The sequence below is a fragment of the Helicoverpa armigera genome, chromosome 5 (genome assembly GCF_030705265.1).
Source record: "Helicoverpa armigera isolate CAAS_96S chromosome 5, ASM3070526v1, whole genome shotgun sequence".
Lineage (NCBI taxonomy): Eukaryota > Metazoa > Arthropoda > Insecta > Lepidoptera > Noctuidae > Helicoverpa > Helicoverpa armigera.
In genome coordinates, this window is record NC_087124.1 from 2,497,505 (window position 1) to 2,516,973 (window position 19,469).

Below are 19,469 nucleotides of genomic sequence, written 5' to 3' on the forward strand. Positions count from 1 at the left end.
AAAATTGTTCCTTAATATAAACCGGTTGCAAGTTCAACAACTTTTTCCGGTTTTGGGTACGTGAACGTTCTCTGATGTCAAATTCACAAAGAATGCTCCCTTGTGTCCATCCATACTAATAAGTATGTACTATAAAAATGAAATTAATTCGGTCTGTCTGTAGTCTGTCTGTCCCCCTGACACGGCAAAACTACTAAACAGATTTAAATGTTTGGTTCACAGACAGTCCAGACATCCAGATCCTGAGAAAGAACATAGCCTACTTTTTTTTGTACCACACAGATCCCTCTGGACGCGGATAACACCAGGAGAATAGCTAGTACGCATATAAAATGCATCACAAATAAACTCTAGGCACATATAAACTCCTTGGATTATAAACCCATGTACCGTCAGCAGGCATATAAAGTAAATATTTACTATCCCGTCTAGACATTTCAGTGGCATACAGTTTGTTGCTACCTAGTGAGATGGTTACGGAAAGCTGTAGCAAGATCTAGACGTTATTTATTCAGCGTTACAGCGCTAGGAGACATGTATAGGATTCCTGCAAGACCCGGTAAATACATTGTATTATCTACTAGTCTCTACGTAAGGCTTAGTATTGTAGGTAAGCATTAAGTACCTGTAATATTCACTATTAATACACGGTATGATATAATATATAGAAGGATTGATATTCGGACATGCATAGGTAATTGCTGAAATAAACAGTACGTGAACCTGAATATTCTACTTATTTGAAATGACCTACGATCGAGCTCGTTAAATGAATGCTACTAAACCCGGTCAAAATTGGTTGTATTCCTAAAAAATACTCAAGATCTCAAGATAACCTACATATCTCTACATACTCCTAATACGACGCACGACCGCCGGCCGGCGACCCCATAATCAGCTGTTTGAAAACCATTTGTGTTCGATTTACGAATTTAGGAAACAAAAGACATCAAGTTTTTTCAAACTTCTTTCAGCACAGAGTAACTTTAGGTATATTTTATTTAGTACCGGATAGCTATTATCAGGGGCAAGCATTAAACTTCCATAGTAAAGTCCCGCAATTGGCAGTACTTACTGAAAAACTCGTGGAAACTCTTAATCTAAACTAAGTATTGCCGAGAGCATTGATAGTGAAAGAAACCATTCATAAAATAATCCACGAGTAGTACCTATAAATTGAATTATTGAATTCTATTTTGACTATCTATCGTTTTGCTCAAGTGGAAAACCGCCCTTACCACAAGAGGTCATTGAACGGTATGGCTGGGAATGCCAAGCCAACTAGCAGGTGAGCCATAACATAACTACTTATGCTCCACACTTGGCAAGCTTTCAGATTTGTATAGCTGAACTTTAAGCATAACCACTGCCAAGTTGAGACTTTCAAAAGAAATTACTATCACCTTGACAGAATTTTAGATTAGACTATTGAATTGAATTAAAAATATCCAATTCCAAAAGTTTCATTCGCGTTCAGGATAAAAAATAGACAATTGCTTTTCTCGAATGGGCTGTCTCACACTGACAGAATTTTACAAATTGGACCAGTAGTTCCTGAGATTAGTGCATACAAGTACTCTCAAGCTTTACAATGTTAGTATACAAGAGCTATGGTTCCACCGACAGACACTCAAACATAGCGGTTCAAAATCATTATTTTTGCTTAGGGGATTAAAAATAACACATTAACAACGTGTTGACATTGATTGACATAACATCGATTAAACGGCGCCGTCGCTAAGCCATCAAAAAACTTGATAATCAAATGTTTCAATAGGCCAATTGTTGTGAATGACCGTCTCGAATTTCCCTAGCAGACACAAATAGTGAGTCATTTCCTTTTTTCTTGACGCCTGCGCAAACACTGCTAGACTTGGACATCTAGTGTAACATTGCGCAATTGTTATTGTATTACACAATACAAGGATCGCATTGCAATGTGTGGAAAAAATGCTGAATGTTTGTTTTATCAGATATGAGAGGAAATCAATATTGTAGGTATCAATGATACATCGTTTATAGGTAGGCCTTCAAGAAGGTTTGAATGTGCTAATCTCATTGTCAGATATCAAACCTTGTTTCAGTATTAGATAGCCCATTTACATTAGGTTGAATTTTTGGATAAAAGCGATCACCACCACGCTAAAAAGCTTAAAGTATTTAATAAGATGACTAGTTAGATAATAATAAACCGGTTCATAGTTTGATATTACTTATGCGATTACTTAAATATTTCGCAGGGTCAAGGACGAACTCTATTTATAGTATTTACCTACATATTCTATTTCGGTTGCCTAGTAGAAAATTATGAAAAAAAGCCATTAAAGTCTGCTTTTTGGCACAACGTCAGAAATCCGAGTGAATGAAATAGCTATTGTAGTTTGAGATATAAGAGGGTAGTGTCCAGGGTCGAAATAATGAAATAATATTTAGTCCGCTTTTTAGATAATCAAAAAATATTGGATACGTATTTTTTCTTTTTTTAATTAAACATAAAATGACAAAGATAATACGCTTCAAAAATTAGGAGTGGGGGCCTTTTACGTCACAGTGTCCTGAAAATTGTAGCAACTTGTGACGTCACACTCAACTTTAACACGCTATATCTTAACAAGTTCTGATCCAATTTAAAAAAGAAAAAATACGTATCGCTTAATTTTGGACAATCTACAAGACGGACTAATTATTATTTTTTAGGAAACTAGCCTATTACATAAACGGTGTATCATAATCAAATTAACCAGTAGTCTTTTTCCAACGGTTTCATCCACGTCCTGTAGAAACTACTGCCCGTAGGTACCAGGATAAAATGTTATTTGGGAGGAGTGCACCTTCCAAATGTAAAATAATTTTTCAAATCGGTTCTATAGTTTCGAAGCCAAACAAACAAACAAAATGTTTCCTCATTACTGTAGTACCTATATAGATTAACGATCATTATTTGACTTGTAGAGCAAAGTTGTAATACACACACGTTGATAAAAACTGCAGATTTTACAATTGCGACTATCTTTTAACAGAAGTAGGTCAATGTCCGCAGATTATATGATGTAGCAGACATTATTACAACTGAAATACTGGTACATCAACATTGTTTGGATAATATTTAATAATAAGATTAAATTCAATAAAATCAGATCAGATTTTTTGTTTATATTGAACGGAGTCGTAAAATCCTATTGATAAGAATCGCTACAACCGACTGTATTGCATTAAGTTTATCATTGATAACGATTAGAAATATATGTATATGTAAGTCCGAAACGTGATGAAACGGTACTACTTATCATATCAGTCATATCAAGTCATATGGTCTTTTGAAAAACTTTATTGAAATAGAACTTGTTTGTACTTGTTTGTAGAACTTCATTGACCTTCCACCACCGAAGTTTACTATTGTGAAAGAAATTAATAAGTTTTCCTAAGTTTTACTACTTAATTTGAATTATACAGTTCACAGGCATGTTAAAATAAGTTAAATGGTTAAAATAGTTTTTACTTTTATTTATAATGTCTAACCTACTAATATTTTAAAGCTGAAGAGTTTGTTTGTATGAACGTGCTATTTTCGGCAGCTACTGGACCGATTTGCTTTTCGTTTAACTATTTTTCGAGGAAAATGCATACTTTTTATCTGGGTGCGTGGAATAGTTCCCGCGGGACGGGGGTGAAACCACTAGCGGAAGCTATAGTTTGTAAAATATAAAACGAGTATTTAAAACTCTTCGGGGGGTCGTTTGAATTATTAACCGTTATTCGTTTTAACAACTCCAAAAAAGGAGAAGCTTTTTCCCGTGTCCTAATTAGACCTGATTAAATCCTTTGATCCGAAAAAAGTGTGCCATCAAAGAATTGCGTTTTAACACAAAAGGCGGAAACGGTAACAATATAAACATACCTAAAGTGTAAATTATTGTTAGGTATTCCGAAGAGTAAACAAACAATAAAACAACAACAAAATACACTAGTACATGAAATTATACTCCACGGAAACTTTGCATAGTACTTGGATCTTTGCCAAACGTGTCTGAATCCTACAATGTTTTTCAGGGACTTGTACACTGGAAGACACGGTCACAGCATTCATAATCAGCTTTATCTCTCTTCCTAATTAGCTTCGGACTAATTTCGTAGAATTTATGAATAAATAAAAATATCTACTAACGAGTTCTTCTCCGCGAATCACACGCATCTCGTGCGCCGTATCCATCGCACGTGTTTTTCAGCACTTTTATATATAGAACACGCGTGCCTCCCTTCCGGAGTCAGAACACTGAATGATAACATTCGGCGCCGGATAATATATTTACGAGTGACAGCCGAATTGTGCCTAATCTATGGTACCTAATGCTGGTGATAACTTTGTGATAGTCATCTGTTTTCAAGGCCTCCCAAAACGCAGAGATGATGATAGGTAAATAAATGTTTGTAAAAATAATTGAGTCATTTGTTTGGTTTTGGATTATTTAATAAATAGTTTAGGATTGTGGATGATTGCGCAATAATTTAAAAATAACTATCCCATAAGCACCCGTTTCATATCTACGGTGATCAAACATAGTACAATTTTTTTTAAAACCTTGCATCTAACTGGGGGCTCTGGAAAATCTTAGAATCACTCACTCAGGTTCGTAAAATCTGTAAGAATCACTCACCTGCATTGAGCAAGCGTGGTGATGAACGCTCAATCCTTCTCTGTCTTCAAGGAGACCTGCACCCATCAATGATACGATAAGGCCGATAATGATATAAAAATCTATGATGCACAGGTACAGCACGCGGGCAACAAAAGACTGCATTTACTTAAAAGGCAATCGACGATTTCGAAAACCGCGGAAGTCTACTGTTTACCTACATAAAGCTTTTCTTTCGTAATTTTTTCAAGCTAACAACAATTCAAGACAGCTAACTGCTCTACAAATCTAAGTTTGTTCATTTTCTACTCAACAGTACCGTCGTTTCTATATTTAAAATAACTAATGCATTATGATTGGGCGCCGAGAAAGCAGACACAGCAATTAAGAAAATGCGAGAATATGACTGCGTTCAATCAACGAATCATCAGTAATGAACACTCATTGACCAGCACACCCTTACTCATCCACTTCACTTGGAGTTGTATATCATACAAATACATTATGTATTTTGGGACTTGCTGAGATGGATGTATTTTAATAGTTTCGTCTCTACTACACTACGGCACAACCCTTTGTATCGTTAAACAAATGCCAATCAAAAAAAATCTCCAAGATTCTTGGTATAAACAAGGATTTCTTAAAATAAACATTTTTTTCGCGATGATAATACAAATTATCGTCACCCATCGCCACGCAGAGACAATAAAAAGGAAATGAATGTAATTAACAAATTAATGGCCGATTGACATAATTAAGCGGTTGTGACTAATCGCTTGATACGCTTAATATTTTACGGGTATTAGATTAGACAAGACAACAATATTATTAGATTTTTTAGGCATATAAATACCTATAAGTAACTACCTACAGGTAATTTTCCAGCCACCAAACGGTTTTGGGTTAGCAAAGAACTGCTAATCGCTAAAATACATATTATTATGTTTGAAGACGATCATCTGAATCTCAAAACTCCATTTTGTATGTCACTATGGCGATTTCGATTCATACTTTGACAGTTGCTACGTATTGCTATAGGTGCAATTCAAATAAAGAGGATGACCAGTTGGCAGTTGGACTTGTTTTCCTACAAATCGGTGGTTTTAAGTTCTATGAGACTTTTCGGGGGGAGCTGTTACTCGCTGCTGTTTTCGAGGATGTTACTCAACGAGCTCTTCGAAATAAATAGCAAGCGGAGTTGACAGAAGACTGCATTAAAGCTGGACTGAAGGACTTTTTGATCTATTTCTTTTATGGAAACCAGGTCTAAGCAGGCATAGTGAAGAACGGTATATGGTAAGATGGAAGAAACGATCTGAAGCTGCAGACAAAAGTTGTCAGTACAGGGAAAATGGCGCCAGGCCGGATCTGAATGACGCCAATGAACGAAGTTACCTAACCAGATAGATAATGATAATATTGTATCAGTGTAGTAACATCAACACTATAAATATGAAATCGCAACAATGAATCACGAAGCTTACGCAAATATTCCAAACATTGCGGTGTATAGTTGCTATGGACTGAAAGTTCCTGAGCCTGAATGCATGAAATGTTTTATTTTTAAACGAGAATCGTTACAGATCAATGTCAAGGCTAACAAAATCATTGTAATGGATCAAAAACACGGTTACGTATAACGTGTCACATTAGATAAAACATATTATTAAAAATCCATTACCCCATTTATAGAGGATATTTAAATAATCATAATTCGTTATGTAATTAATCACACTAACTGAAATGATTAGCCAAAAACTGATTTACATTGAGAATACATTTTCAGACTGCAAATTTTGATCAGCTACATTTTTATCTAGGGCAATGGCCTTTTAGAGAAATGGCCAATGGCCTGTTTGCAAAACTAGGGACATATATATACAATACATCCCTTAAAATTTACATGCAGGTAACTTTTTTTTAACGACCTCAAAAATCATGAATCATGGAGAGTCGGGCTCTTACTGACTAAAAACCAACGTGTTCCGTGGTAGGCCTTTTATGTACCAGCGCCGCGGTAACTCTTTCGAACAACCCACAGCCCCGACAAGGTATACGAATCTTAAAAAAAAAAATACCAAGGAGGTTAAACCTAGCGCTTTACCTCAAAAGCTAGACTTGAAGCAACCTTGGCTATCGGAACTGTTTGTGTGTTCAGTTGGCCTACCTTACTTTACACAGTTTAGGCTGCTTGACAGGCTAAAAGCGTCTTATCGCTTGACCTTTGACCTTTAGGCAATCAGGGTTGCGAAATCGCAAGGTTTTCAACCAGTCAGCCTAAATAAAACTATTTTCGTTTAAGCACTAAAGAATAGGGCCAAAAATATCCTTCTCCCGGGTCTAAGCTAACTTCCCTCTGATTTTCAGATTAAACGGTTCAGCTATTCTTGAATTACCTATAAGTAGTGTAACTAACATGACTTTCTTTTACATAGTTATATACCTAGATTTTTTTACGAGTAAATACAAAGGTAGGTTTGTACCAAAGAAGTATATTATTCCCTGGACAACCGTGCGGAAAAACTTAGCAGGTAGCGCTAGTATGAAAGCACTGTTTCCAAGAAGGTACTTACTAGATAATAGCAAAACTTTAAATTAGAATGAACTTTATGCATACCTGATAAACCTCTTACATGGACACCGCATATTCCAATCGTCCTTGGTACGTATGGAAGAGTAGGTAAGAGTAAGTAAGTTCTTGGTGTATAATAAAGAATAATCTATGTAGGTATAAGTTGGTATAAATACTAACAGAACATTTACCTACATATTCAGTAACACAAATCACGCATACCTAATTAAAATAAATCAATCATAAAATTGATATTTTTCAGTCTGTTACTCAGACGTGGCGGTCAGATTTAATCTATTTTTACATCATAATATAATAATAATTTATAATTATGATATAACAATTTATCATGATTTATTGTATCGGAATTGGGAATTTGGGAGTCCATAATACGGTTTTATCAACAATTAGTACCTAAATTTCCTAGTGGTTTTCCTGATGATACGTATACGTCACGGCGTCTCACTATCAGTCTTAGAAACCCCGCATATTGCAGACGAGACTGTTGCCCGATAGTTTGTTTAATTTTAAAAATAATCTGTGAATCATCCATCAAACTTTTAGATTTCCGATTAGCTGTGAATTAACTGATTTAAATGAGATGTTTTTTTATAAAAGCAAATGTGTATTTCATGTAAAATCAGGTCGTACATAGGTACATATCAAGTTTAATATTTTGACCCGTTTCCAATGAGATAATGAGATTTTCTTTTTGTAAAAAATTGTATAAACAGGATGTTTTTTGTGTTTTGTTCCCTGCTTCTCCAAACCCATAAGTAAACGAGGATCTGTTTCAGCAATTTCCCGCAAAAAATCCGAGATTACTTATTATTTATTTATACAAGGGTATTTCCTTAAGGATTGGCATTTTATATTGCATGTGCTTTGAAGCCCCATAAGTCCTTCTCAAATTCAGTGCCGTTCTATTTACTTTATTGTTTAAGTAACTACTTTAACAATAATTCGAGAGCCCTTTTTCCCTGTTAAGTAGGTACCTACTATTAAAACTGAAATCTGTTTATCTTACAAAATCTACAAAAACATTGACACTTTATTTATGAAGCAATGAATCAAGCAACTCTGAATTAAAATACATATCCGACATAGAAAAAAACGTACTTACAATGTACATATTAGCTGTAGGTAACTTATATTAAAATTCCTAAACAGTGTGTGAGTTTGACGATATCTCAAATCACTGCACGATTATTTGATAAACCATGTATATGTTATGGACCAAGTGATAAATTGGGCAGTATACATAATGCCCGGTCATTATGAATAATGCCCAATATGAGAGTGCAATTTGATAATAATTATTCAAATAAAATTAAAACGAAACGCAACGTCAACGTCACTGTCACATTTTTTTCTCTCCAAATCTTTTCAATAAAAATTAATAATTTACATATATATTTTATACATAATGTATTGAAATACCCAAAAAAAAAAAGCAAAACAGTAAGACGACAAAAATGAAATACGAGAAAGACGACAAGCAACACTATGTGAGAGAAAACAAATCATGTTGACGAGAGCGGCCCGCCTACGCGCACGAGTACCACCTCCGGGATCGTCGCTCAGCTCCGCCTCGCCGCCGCCGGACCCCGGACCACCAGTGATACCGGCGGCTGCAGCTGCGTCGAGCTCGAGCGACGAGTACTTCTCTCCGCCGACGTCGCCACCACCTGTACGTCGGCAGGGGAGACGCCGGCCACCGACGGGCTTGGGATCGGGGGACCATCAGGTCCCTAGCAGGGTCCCCGCTACCGGTGGTTGTGTGCAGCGCATGAGATGGACTCAGAAAATGAATGAGAACGTCATGCGCGCATACTACGGGTCCACAGAGGGAGGAACTAACCTCACTGCGTACCGTGATAGAATGCTGTCTCTGTTCCAGGTGCTTGAGCCAGCCGTCAACGTATCGACCCAACGACTGTCGGATCAGGTGCGGGTTATCCAGCGCAATCACAGACTGGACGACGCCGCACTTGATCGGCTGCGCTTAGAGATGCTGAGCAGCCCTATGGTCCACCGCCACCTTCAGGCGGAGTCACGCCGCGGTCCAATCTCGTTGATGGGGATGAGGACAATAGGGCTGTAACGGTAAGTACTCAGTGCAACGAACGTGTGAGGAGTGCTCTGGAGGATGCGATTCAGGAGTTTAGGTACTCACCCGTCGAAAACCGACCGCGACTACCTCGCTTGCCTATGCACAGACAGAATAGGGCGTTGGTTTGTGCTCTGGATTCGCTGTTGGAAAAATATTTTGAAAACAGCGAAGACCTCCTTGATACACACTCAATTATGTATTGCGCGGCTGTTGCTGCATGTCGTGTAGCTAATGTCAAATTCCCTGACAGTAACAGAGCTACACGACCAAAATCAGCGGTACCAGCTTGGCAGTGCAGGATTGAGCGTCGTATCGAGGGGGCCAGAGTACTCATCGGCAAACTATATTGCTTCAGGGAGGGTAATACCCGACCACGGGTGATGCGCTTTGTGAGACGTGCATTCATGGGGACTGGACTCAGTCCTCATGAATATATGCCGCGTATCGCGGAGCGCATCGACTTCCTGAAGCAAAAAGTCTGTGCATGGGCTAGCCGTATTCGAAGGTATAAACGACGGGTAGAACGTTACACCCAGAATCGTATGTTCCAGAGTGATCAAAGATGGGTATATAGAACTTGGGAGCGACCTGAGCAATACGTGATGGACGGGAGCCGGCCGGATGATGGTACCACAAACATGTTTTGGCGCAACCTCTGGTCGACGCCCGTATTTCACGAGGAGGGTGACTGGACACGTGATGTTGAACGGGAGTGTGAACAAATACCAGAAATGGAGGAGGTCAATATTACCTCCTCCGACATAGCCTGTGCAGTTCGTCCGATGCAAAACTGGAAATCACCAGGACCGGATGGACTGCACAATTTCTGGTTAAAGTGGCTGCAAAGTTCACACCCCTGTTTAGCATCACAGTTTCAGTCATCCTTAGAAGCCGGGTCGCTCCCACAGTTTCTAACAACAGGAGTTACCCATCTGCTCCATAAATCAGGCAGTACCGCGGAACCTAAAAATTATAGACCGATCACTTGTTTACCGACGGTCTATAAACTTCTTATATCTATTTTGAGATTAAAAATAAACCAACATATTGAAAAATATTCAATTATGTCAGTTTCTCAAAATGGATGTAAGAAGGTCCCGTGCTACTAAGGAGCTACTCCTCACTGATATGGTCATCAGCCAACAGGTTCGACGATCCGAAAGAATTTGTCGACATGTTGGATAGACTATAAGAAGGCCTACGACTCGGTCCCCATACATGGCTTAGAGGGTACTGGAGTTGTATAAAATAAATACAACTCTACGCGCCTTTCTTGCGTCATGTATGGAGCAATGGAGAACGGTTCTTCACTATCCAGGATGTAGACAAATTGAAGGGACCGGCGATCCTATTAAGATCGAGCGGGGAATATTCCAGGGTGACAGTTTGAGTCCACTTTGGTTTTGCCTGGCCTTGAACCCTTTGAGCACATTGCTAGAGGGTTCGGGGCTGGGCTATCCTTTGCGGAGAGGGGTCAGGTTATATCCCATTTGCTTTATATGGATGATCTGAAACTGTTTGCCACTACAGAACTGCAGCTGATGAAGCTACTGAAGATCACTGAAAATTTCAGTAGTTGCATCAGAATGGAGTTCGGTGTGGACAAATGTGCAGTCATGCATGTAAAGCGAGGGGGAATTGTGGAATCTGAGGGAGTACAACTCTCAGATTCCATAAATCTGAGATCACTCTCCGCAAACGATACATATAAATACTTGGGTATGGCGGAGGGGTTAGGCATCAATGTGGCTGTCATGAAACAGTCATTGCGGGAGCGTTTGGCCGCCTGAATAAGGTCCTAAAAGTTCCTTATCAGGCGGCAACAAGGTTCGCGCCTATAATGGTTGGGTCATGCCAGTCCTGATGTACTCCTTCGGCATACTCAAATGGACTCAAACTGAATTGGATGCCTTGGATAGGAGAGTCCGCACACTGCTGACCGCAGAACGAATGCATCACCCACGATCGTCGGTGATGAGACTGTACATCCCACGGAAATGTGGAGGCCGAGGCTTTTAAATGCAAAGACGCTCCACAACCGCGAGGTGTGCAGTCTCAGAGAATATCTTCTCAAAAGCGACGTGGGTATGCATCGTGATATGGTAGCAGTGGACAAAGGACTCACCCGCTATCGTTGGCAAATGAGAACTGGCGCAGACCTGTGGTACTAACTACCCATGATCGCAAGGAAGTATGGCAGAGCAAACAGCTACACGGACGCTTCTTCGGGGCTCTTCATGGCCCCGATGTAGACTTCAATGCGTCCGTATCTTGGCTACGCTTCGGTGACTTGTTTGGAGAAACCGAAGGGTTTGTATGTGCAATTATGGACGAAGTTATCCTTACGAATAACTACCGGAGATATATCGTGAAAGACGGGACGGTTGACATATGTCGGGCATGTCACCATCCGGGTGAGTCTATCAGACATATTATATCTGGTTGTTCTCGTTTGGCTAATGGTGAATATTTGCACAGACATAACCAAGTGGCCAAGATTATCCACCAGCAGCTTGCTCTGCAATACAACCTTGTAGACCTTGAGGTACCGTACTACAGGTATGCGCCCGACCCAGTTCTCGAAAAGGACCATATCACGTTGTACTGGGATCGATCTATCATCACTGACAGGACTATTGTAGCCAATAAGCCTGATATTGTGGTGATAGATCGATTAGCGCGCCGCGCGATGATAGTCGATGTCGCCGTTCCGCATGACGAGAACCTTGTGAAAGCTGAGAAAGAGAAACAAATAAAGTATCTCGACTTAGCGCACGAGGTTGTCGCCATGTGGAGTGTCGACACGGCTGTTGTTGTGCCGATTGTCGTTACGGCCAATGGTTTAATAGCCAAGAGCCTCGACGAACACCTCAGGAGGCTCTCGTTGGGCGGCTGGATCAAGGGACTGATTCAGAAGGCAGTACTCCTTGATACGGCACGTATTGTGAGGAGGTTTCTGTCTCTGGGACCCTAACCACCGGTACCTTGGACCCTGTGCCCGATATCGGTGGCAACCTATTTTTTATATTTTTAAATGTTTTTTATTTTTATATTTAATATTTAAAAATGTAAATCATATGTTAGAAAATAAATAAATGATAATAAAAATTCAAATAATCAAATTGACCGGGCACTATACATATTGCCCGTGACCTTTTGGGCAAAGTAATACAAATATATTTAATTTCATTTTTTTTATTGTTATTGACATTTAACTTAAGATAAACTAAATATAACACATCCCATATCAATTGACAGAGCATAGAAGTAAGCATGCCACATGCAGCAAGCACAAGCACATCGCTTCTGTCATGGCTCCGGCGCTGCGGGGCTCCGGCGGTCCCATGCGAGCTTATCGTCGCAGATGGTTTTCACGCTCACCACCGCAGCTTCGGCTTGCTGGCCTCGCCCCTCCGCGCCTACGCGGTTTTGAATTGCACTCTAGGGATATGGCAGACAAGACTACGTGGAGTCGGTTATGCAGCGATTCGTTTTCGTCACTAAGTTCAGTTTTTAATACAATGTTTTGAATTCAAATTAAATTCTACCATAAAAAAACGAGCCAAGAAAAATGAGATCAAGAAAAACGAGGCCGAGTTAGTAAATTAGATGACAATTGTCCAATTAATAATTTTGTGGCTAGACTTATAATTTCCCATTAAAATAGAACATATTATAATTTAAAACAATAATCATAAAATATGTAGCAAGTAACAGGATTTATTTATTAGAACAACTGCCACCCTCGCACCGCATAAAATATAGCTTTATTTTCAAATTGCCCAACTGTCATGTAGCAATATAATAATGCCCGTGCAATGTGATAAATAATGAAGTTAAGATAGTTATTAATCACTTGGCCCGATAAAGCTAGACATTATTCATAATGCTCGGGCATTATAAATAATGCCCGAATTAATCACATGGTCCATAACATATACAAAGTGTATGCATGTAATAAATAATATATTGATATCTTGTATTTTATTACCTTGCCTATTCGGTTTCAGCGCATGTAACTCAGGTGTAAACAAATCATTTACAAACAGTCTTGAGAGCTGAAATTGTACTTACATAGGTATACTGTTATCCTTTTTCACTACGTTTTATCAAAATAAAAAAAAGGTCCAAATGAATTTTATGACACTGGCCGAGAATATTTTACGCTTTAACATAAAAAAAATGTACAAGTTTTAAGGTTTTAATACAACCTTAAGATCAAACCTGTCCAGATTTAAAAATAAATAATACAAACCTAAATAAAAATGAAACCGGTAGGGACCACCTTTTTTGAAAAACCAAAATTATTGTATATAGTAATTGGATGTCGTATAGAATGACCTGATCACCCTTTCTTAACTGTTTTATTTCGTCTATATTAAATTACCTTATACAACTTCAATAAAAAAATAGCACCATCCTGAACCATCATGAAAGCATCTTTCGTCTCTCTGCAAAAATGAGGTCCTTATCTCTAATAGGCATGGAAAAGACTGATAATAATGCCGATGACATATAGGTAAACACAACCAGCGAACTACAAGCAAAATATTGGCCGATACTTCATAACTGTTTATCAATACCTTGGCCCAGTTGAACACGAGTGATTCCACATCGAACTGTAATCAAGTTTGTGTTGGCCAAGAGGAAGGTTGACACCATACTCGGTGGTCCGAACCTTCTTGGTCCGTTGGCGGGAACAAACAAAAGATGATGTAAATGGAATTTATTTGAAATCATTGGCTAGTTGTAAGCAAAGAGTACTAAGTTGTAAGCCATGCAAACAGGCAACTTCCCAAAAAGGTGGCTATCCTATCCGGATATAATTTTTAGGCCTTGATTTTTTAAGTCAAATGGCATATTGCAAGCTGGGTTTTTACTTTGGTAAGTAAACGAACACGAGCTTTCCATCGGGGAGATAAAGTTCTGATTTTCAATTACAGATTTTCGTTAGCCACAGTGACTTGTGCCATAGCTTAAGTATGATCAAACAGTTTACAGCTATAAATTTATATAAAAACCTTAATTTATTAATACTTAACTTCAGTCAAATCCACACTGCTCCATAGCAACCAACACAAAGGATGTTAAATTATAAATATGATGACAAAAGCGTAGTTTTTACATACCATTAACTAAAACGACGCATTTTCTCAGACAATTAACTGAAATTATAGCTGTAAACTGTCCATAGCGTATCATTATCAACGTTACATGATAATCACGGTTCACCCTTCGCTATTGTTGCTCTGCTGACCTAGGGCCTATTGCACGCAGACCATAAACGATTACATACAAATTGCTATTGAATCTGTGCTAATAGTAGGTATAGATAGGGTAATAGGCTTTGTTGTTTTAATCGGCAACTAGCATTGATGTGATTTCACCGTACATCCTCGAATTACATAGGTATCTATTCAGGACATCTTTTATGTCCCAAAACTTTCAAGGAATCAAATTACGATAAGGAATTTTCTTTTCTTTCAAAAGTATACAAAGATACAAGTCAACAACAGACAAAACATATAAGTCGAATTGTGTGTTAGTAAAATTGACTGTTGGTTTTTTCCAAGGCGTAGAATGGGTTCATACTGAAAGAAAATCAAGGTCGATATGTTTGAATTCTTATAAATACATCATGGTATGGGAATTGATGTAAAAGTATGATACCCGAGCCATGATTCATAGCTAGTATGAATGAATGGAAGCTAGATTTTAAATAAACATACTCCATTCTCTTTTTGAATCGCAAACATTATCATCATGGTACAAAACATTTCACTATAGTCTCTATTCATGTAGATATGTCATCATTAACAGTGCAAAAGCATTGCATTTAAACATAATAAATAAACCTATTAAAATAGATTGATAGACTAATTAGAACGTTAAAGGTGTAATTATATAAATAGAGTATTTTATAGAAGTTATTCAGTCAATGTAGTAAATTGATATAATCGCTCATCTGCGCGTGGTTAGACGAAGTAATGAGGTTTTGTTTATGGATCAACGCGTTTTTTTTTATAATGGCTGTTTTATATATGTACACGTGACGTTCCTGCCAGTGGTATGTGGCGCCATTATGAATACGAATGGACATCTATTAGAGGCATTAGAAGGCTTGTATTTTGAAAATACATACACATTGTGTCACTACCTGCCAAACTCAAATGTGTCACAGTTTATTGCAATTTCCATTGGCAATGTTACGGTCGGTAGATTTTTGACAGATGCCAGAAGAAACAAAAAGCTAACATCGTCAGTGAGCAGTATACATAATTTCTTGTTATATATTAACAACAGGGCATTGGACTGTAAAACATTGTAGCTGTACGTCAGACGATCTCAAATATGAGAGAAACGTGGATTTTGAGAAAACAATATCTTGTCTGTCTCATAGTAGTCATAGTCTAACAAGATTCAAATAATCCAAACATATTATGATTATCCTAGTTCTAGCCGCTTTGTAGTCACCACAAAAGGATAATCTCGCAACTCTTTAGCAAACTTTTTATTATGCAGTCTAATGTAAGGCAATAGGCGTAGGCGCTTCAACACTTTATGCATCTTATTACGAAAGAGGTTCGTCTTTAGTCAACCTGATTTTGTATTTTGGACTTTATTTAGTCGGGAACAAAGTTGTTTTTATAAAGGCTTACTTAAGAAGTTTTAAACTGATGTTTTGTAGACTTAGAGACGAATTAAGTGTGTTTGCTTTCCACGGCAAGGTTCGGCCAAGGTAAATATTACCGTAATACCTTACGAGACATCAGTAAGTCCTAATGCGCTGGGACTGTTAACTAAAATTACGATCTAGAACTGTACCAATTTAACTATTTCAAGATACTTTTCTAAATATATCTTGAAAACCAAGTATAGTATAGTTTGAAAGAAGTCTAAAATCGCAAAAGAGTCACGTGCAGTGCCGAGTGTCTCTTCATGTCTACCAAAATTCCCGCATTATCTATCAGTGAAATAAATAATGACTATGGTACTAATGAGTTTAGTTAACAGTAACACGAATGTTGAGATGCTAATAGTATTATTTACAAATTGTTAACGATTTTTCAACGTTTGCTGAAAACATGCATAGGTACATCACGGTCAAACGATTTGGCACGTACATTTTTCATCCAAGATTATATTTTTTTGGTCTGGCTTTACTGATTCTTAAAATTCATAAACGAAAACTGTTTGTGTGTTTAACAACGCGAAATAATTTTGATTTAACATATCGATAAATCACCAAATCCCTTTGTCAAAAAATCTACATTATCTATTAATAAAATCTTTCTCAGTTTTGTTCAAAGAAGTACAAATATACAAACATTCCGTTTTTGTCTAAATGGCACGCCACATCAATCTTAAGGTATAACCTTGCCCTATGGCCCGGGGTCATCGAACTGCAGCCAAACAAACCACATAATTTGTATAACTAAAGTTGCTGAGATAATGTGTACCACGGAGTTTGGAAAGATAGCGGAGATACCATAAGAAATGCAGGTCAGCGTCTTGTACTAACGAAGCATTCGGGTTCCTTGTCAAATCATGAGCAATATGTCAGTTTGGCATTTTGGCGCTACTGTCGTACGAGATTTTTCTGCTCTTTTCTATCCAGCCATAGCGAAGTACATCGAAATGATTCTAATTTTGGTTTCTTCTCAAGTGTTTTGTCATTATTAAGCAATCATATTTTCATTGGAATAAGATTATGGTAATAAATTGCTATCATGACACCTCTTTAATTTTTATGGTCACTGAATAATAAATTATGCATTAATTTGAATATTATTAACAGTGATTTACGAAGATACCGTTTAAGTTTAAGATAAAGGTCCATCAGAAAATAAAACAGTTCATTTTTATTCATATTTCACATAGATTTGTCATGTAAAATCCACCAACCAAACAGCCAATTATACGAGTAGGTATGTAAGTTTAAACATAAACACAATTCCGAAGTCATCGATATTTAACCCGTAACGTGACAATGGAGACATTGCTTCGTAAACAATAAAATCTATGCCATTGATATTTAACCATACTAAAGTAAAACATTGTAACATATTCAGCAAATTGTACACTCGTTTCTAATCGGCCGGAAAGCAGAAAATTATGGTTGTTTCAGCGGGTTGAAGGATAGACGAGTCAAACGTTGCGTGTTCTTATTGTAAGTACTGAACACCTTTGATGCCTGAGAGCGTCTTACCTAACTAAATGCTCTTCTACGATGCTCTACAGAATATTTAAATAGCTATGGTTGTTTGGTAGAGGTATTATAGGGTTCAAAATTAAGTTTCATTTAGTACAGAAAATAGCACATCAAATGAAGTACCTCAATTTGTCAAACTTCAATGATTCGGTTAGGTTGACCTACTGGCGTCAAGTCAATTTTCAAGGAAAAATTGATTTTTTTGTTCTGACCTTACACAATATTTAGTATGCGGTAAAGTTTACAAAGAGAAGGCATTGACCAAAGGTTCATTTAAAACTTTTTGAAATTCGAATCCGGGTCTTGTCGTCATGTTCTTTTTTCACCTGCCAGTTTTAATGGCAATCTTGAAAAGTGGTCCAATATGTATTTCCTTATCATCGCGTGAGCCTTACTAGATTGGTTTGTTCACATATCAATCTTAATCGAGTATATTCAGCCTAACCTTTAGAAGACTAACGAAGACATGCAACCTCTTTGAAGAGAACCTTGAACTCCAGTTGCCGTGAAACGATGCACATTAAACGCACTCCTAATTCAGTCCAGTTAAAGTGCGGAAACTACTGCACGGAACTTGAATGAATGCCAGTTGGTCTTACTATTTGTTCATGTAGGTTATATACGTACAACCAGCAGCAACAGTCTTTGCAAGTAGGTCCTTTGTTGATCGTACCTTCTCAAGTGCATGACAAGAAGTTTCAAATTACTTTATACCCAACTGTCAAGAAGGGTGATGTATTTCGGTACCTATTTAAATTCGATATTTATTCAACAAATTGCAGTCAATATTCTCATTATCATGCAAAACTGTTGTTAGCAATAATCATAAAATTCGCAAGAAAATATTAACTTTACAACCTTTTCTGTTATACCTCTTTTAATATTTATGAACAGTAACTCTTTGTTGTCAATTGACATGCATCACTAAATTGTTTAGCAGTTTTCCATAACTCCAATACCAAATTGCAATTTACGATCAAATAAACATTGACAAACGTGACAATTCTTATAATTGCGGTTTAAAGTAGGATCCTTCTTATTAAGCTAATTATGCAATAAACACTAATTCTTAATATTTGAATGCCTGTGTATCGCCATGAGCCATAACCTGATACATACCTACATGGTCAAAGCCAGTTCTAAATTCGAAAGAATGTTATTGACGCTTTCACACTGGCAGCTATTAATCACATCAATGGTCACATACCGGTTAAAAGAGGATTTACACCGCCTCTTTCTTGTCCTACCTCAAATGGCTCGTGTCAGCTTGAGTTATATCAACGATTATGACATAACAGTCTTATGTAAAACACGATCAGTTTAAGTCTAAAGGTACGTTTTGAATTCTTCCTGTTGACTGCTTGAAGTTGACACAAGCTGCACCACTGCTGAGAATTCGAAACGTACCTTTAGGATAATAATAATTAGTGTTATTAAAGTGAGAACACCTGTCTTTCTTATATGTAGGATGTTATGATTCCTTTATGACCGAGGACAATATTATTGTGTAATAATCAAGAATGTGATCTTCGATCAGACTTCCGAAGGCGCGCCATTGTAACAACATGCAACATCCAAAGATTTCTATATCAGAACTTTTTTATTGGTCTCAGATCAAGAAGGAATACGAATTGCAATGGGTGGGACCTCCTCGCCCTTTCAAATGAAAAAAATAATATCTAATTAGAAATCGGTGGAAAGATGACATAAAAAACTATGCCAAAAACAAATAGGCACATGAGATTTTGAGAGATTTTCATTATGTACGCGCTAGTATGTAGACGAAACCTTACAATTTATGTAGTCCATGAACAAATCTACTCAATGTTATCCTGTACCCGCACTGAATAGCTAACAAGTTTGTCAACTATGTGATTACATGCAGATTACCGTTAAGCTTGCCTCTGTCTGCTGTTAAAATGTAAGCAAACGACATAT

General features: G+C 37.6%; 1 protein-coding gene across 3 annotated transcripts in view; it reads right to left on the bottom strand.

Moving 5' to 3' along the window:
• Positions 1-19,469, bottom strand: part of LOC110376589 (solute carrier family 22 member 3) — a 38,696-nt gene that overhangs the window by 12,726 nt on the left and 6,501 nt on the right. For 2 of the 3 annotated variants that reach the window (XM_049842439.2, XM_049842437.2), the window contains exon 1: positions 4,166-4,312. The exons of the other annotated variant lie outside the window; for it this stretch is intronic. In XM_049842439.2, the coding sequence (XP_049698396.2) occupies positions 4,166-4,210 (45 nt within the window). In that variant the 5' untranslated portion in view covers positions 4,211-4,312. Of the gene's footprint in view, positions 1-4,165; positions 4,313-19,469 lie in introns of those variants that run through there. 3 annotated transcript variants of the gene reach the window in all.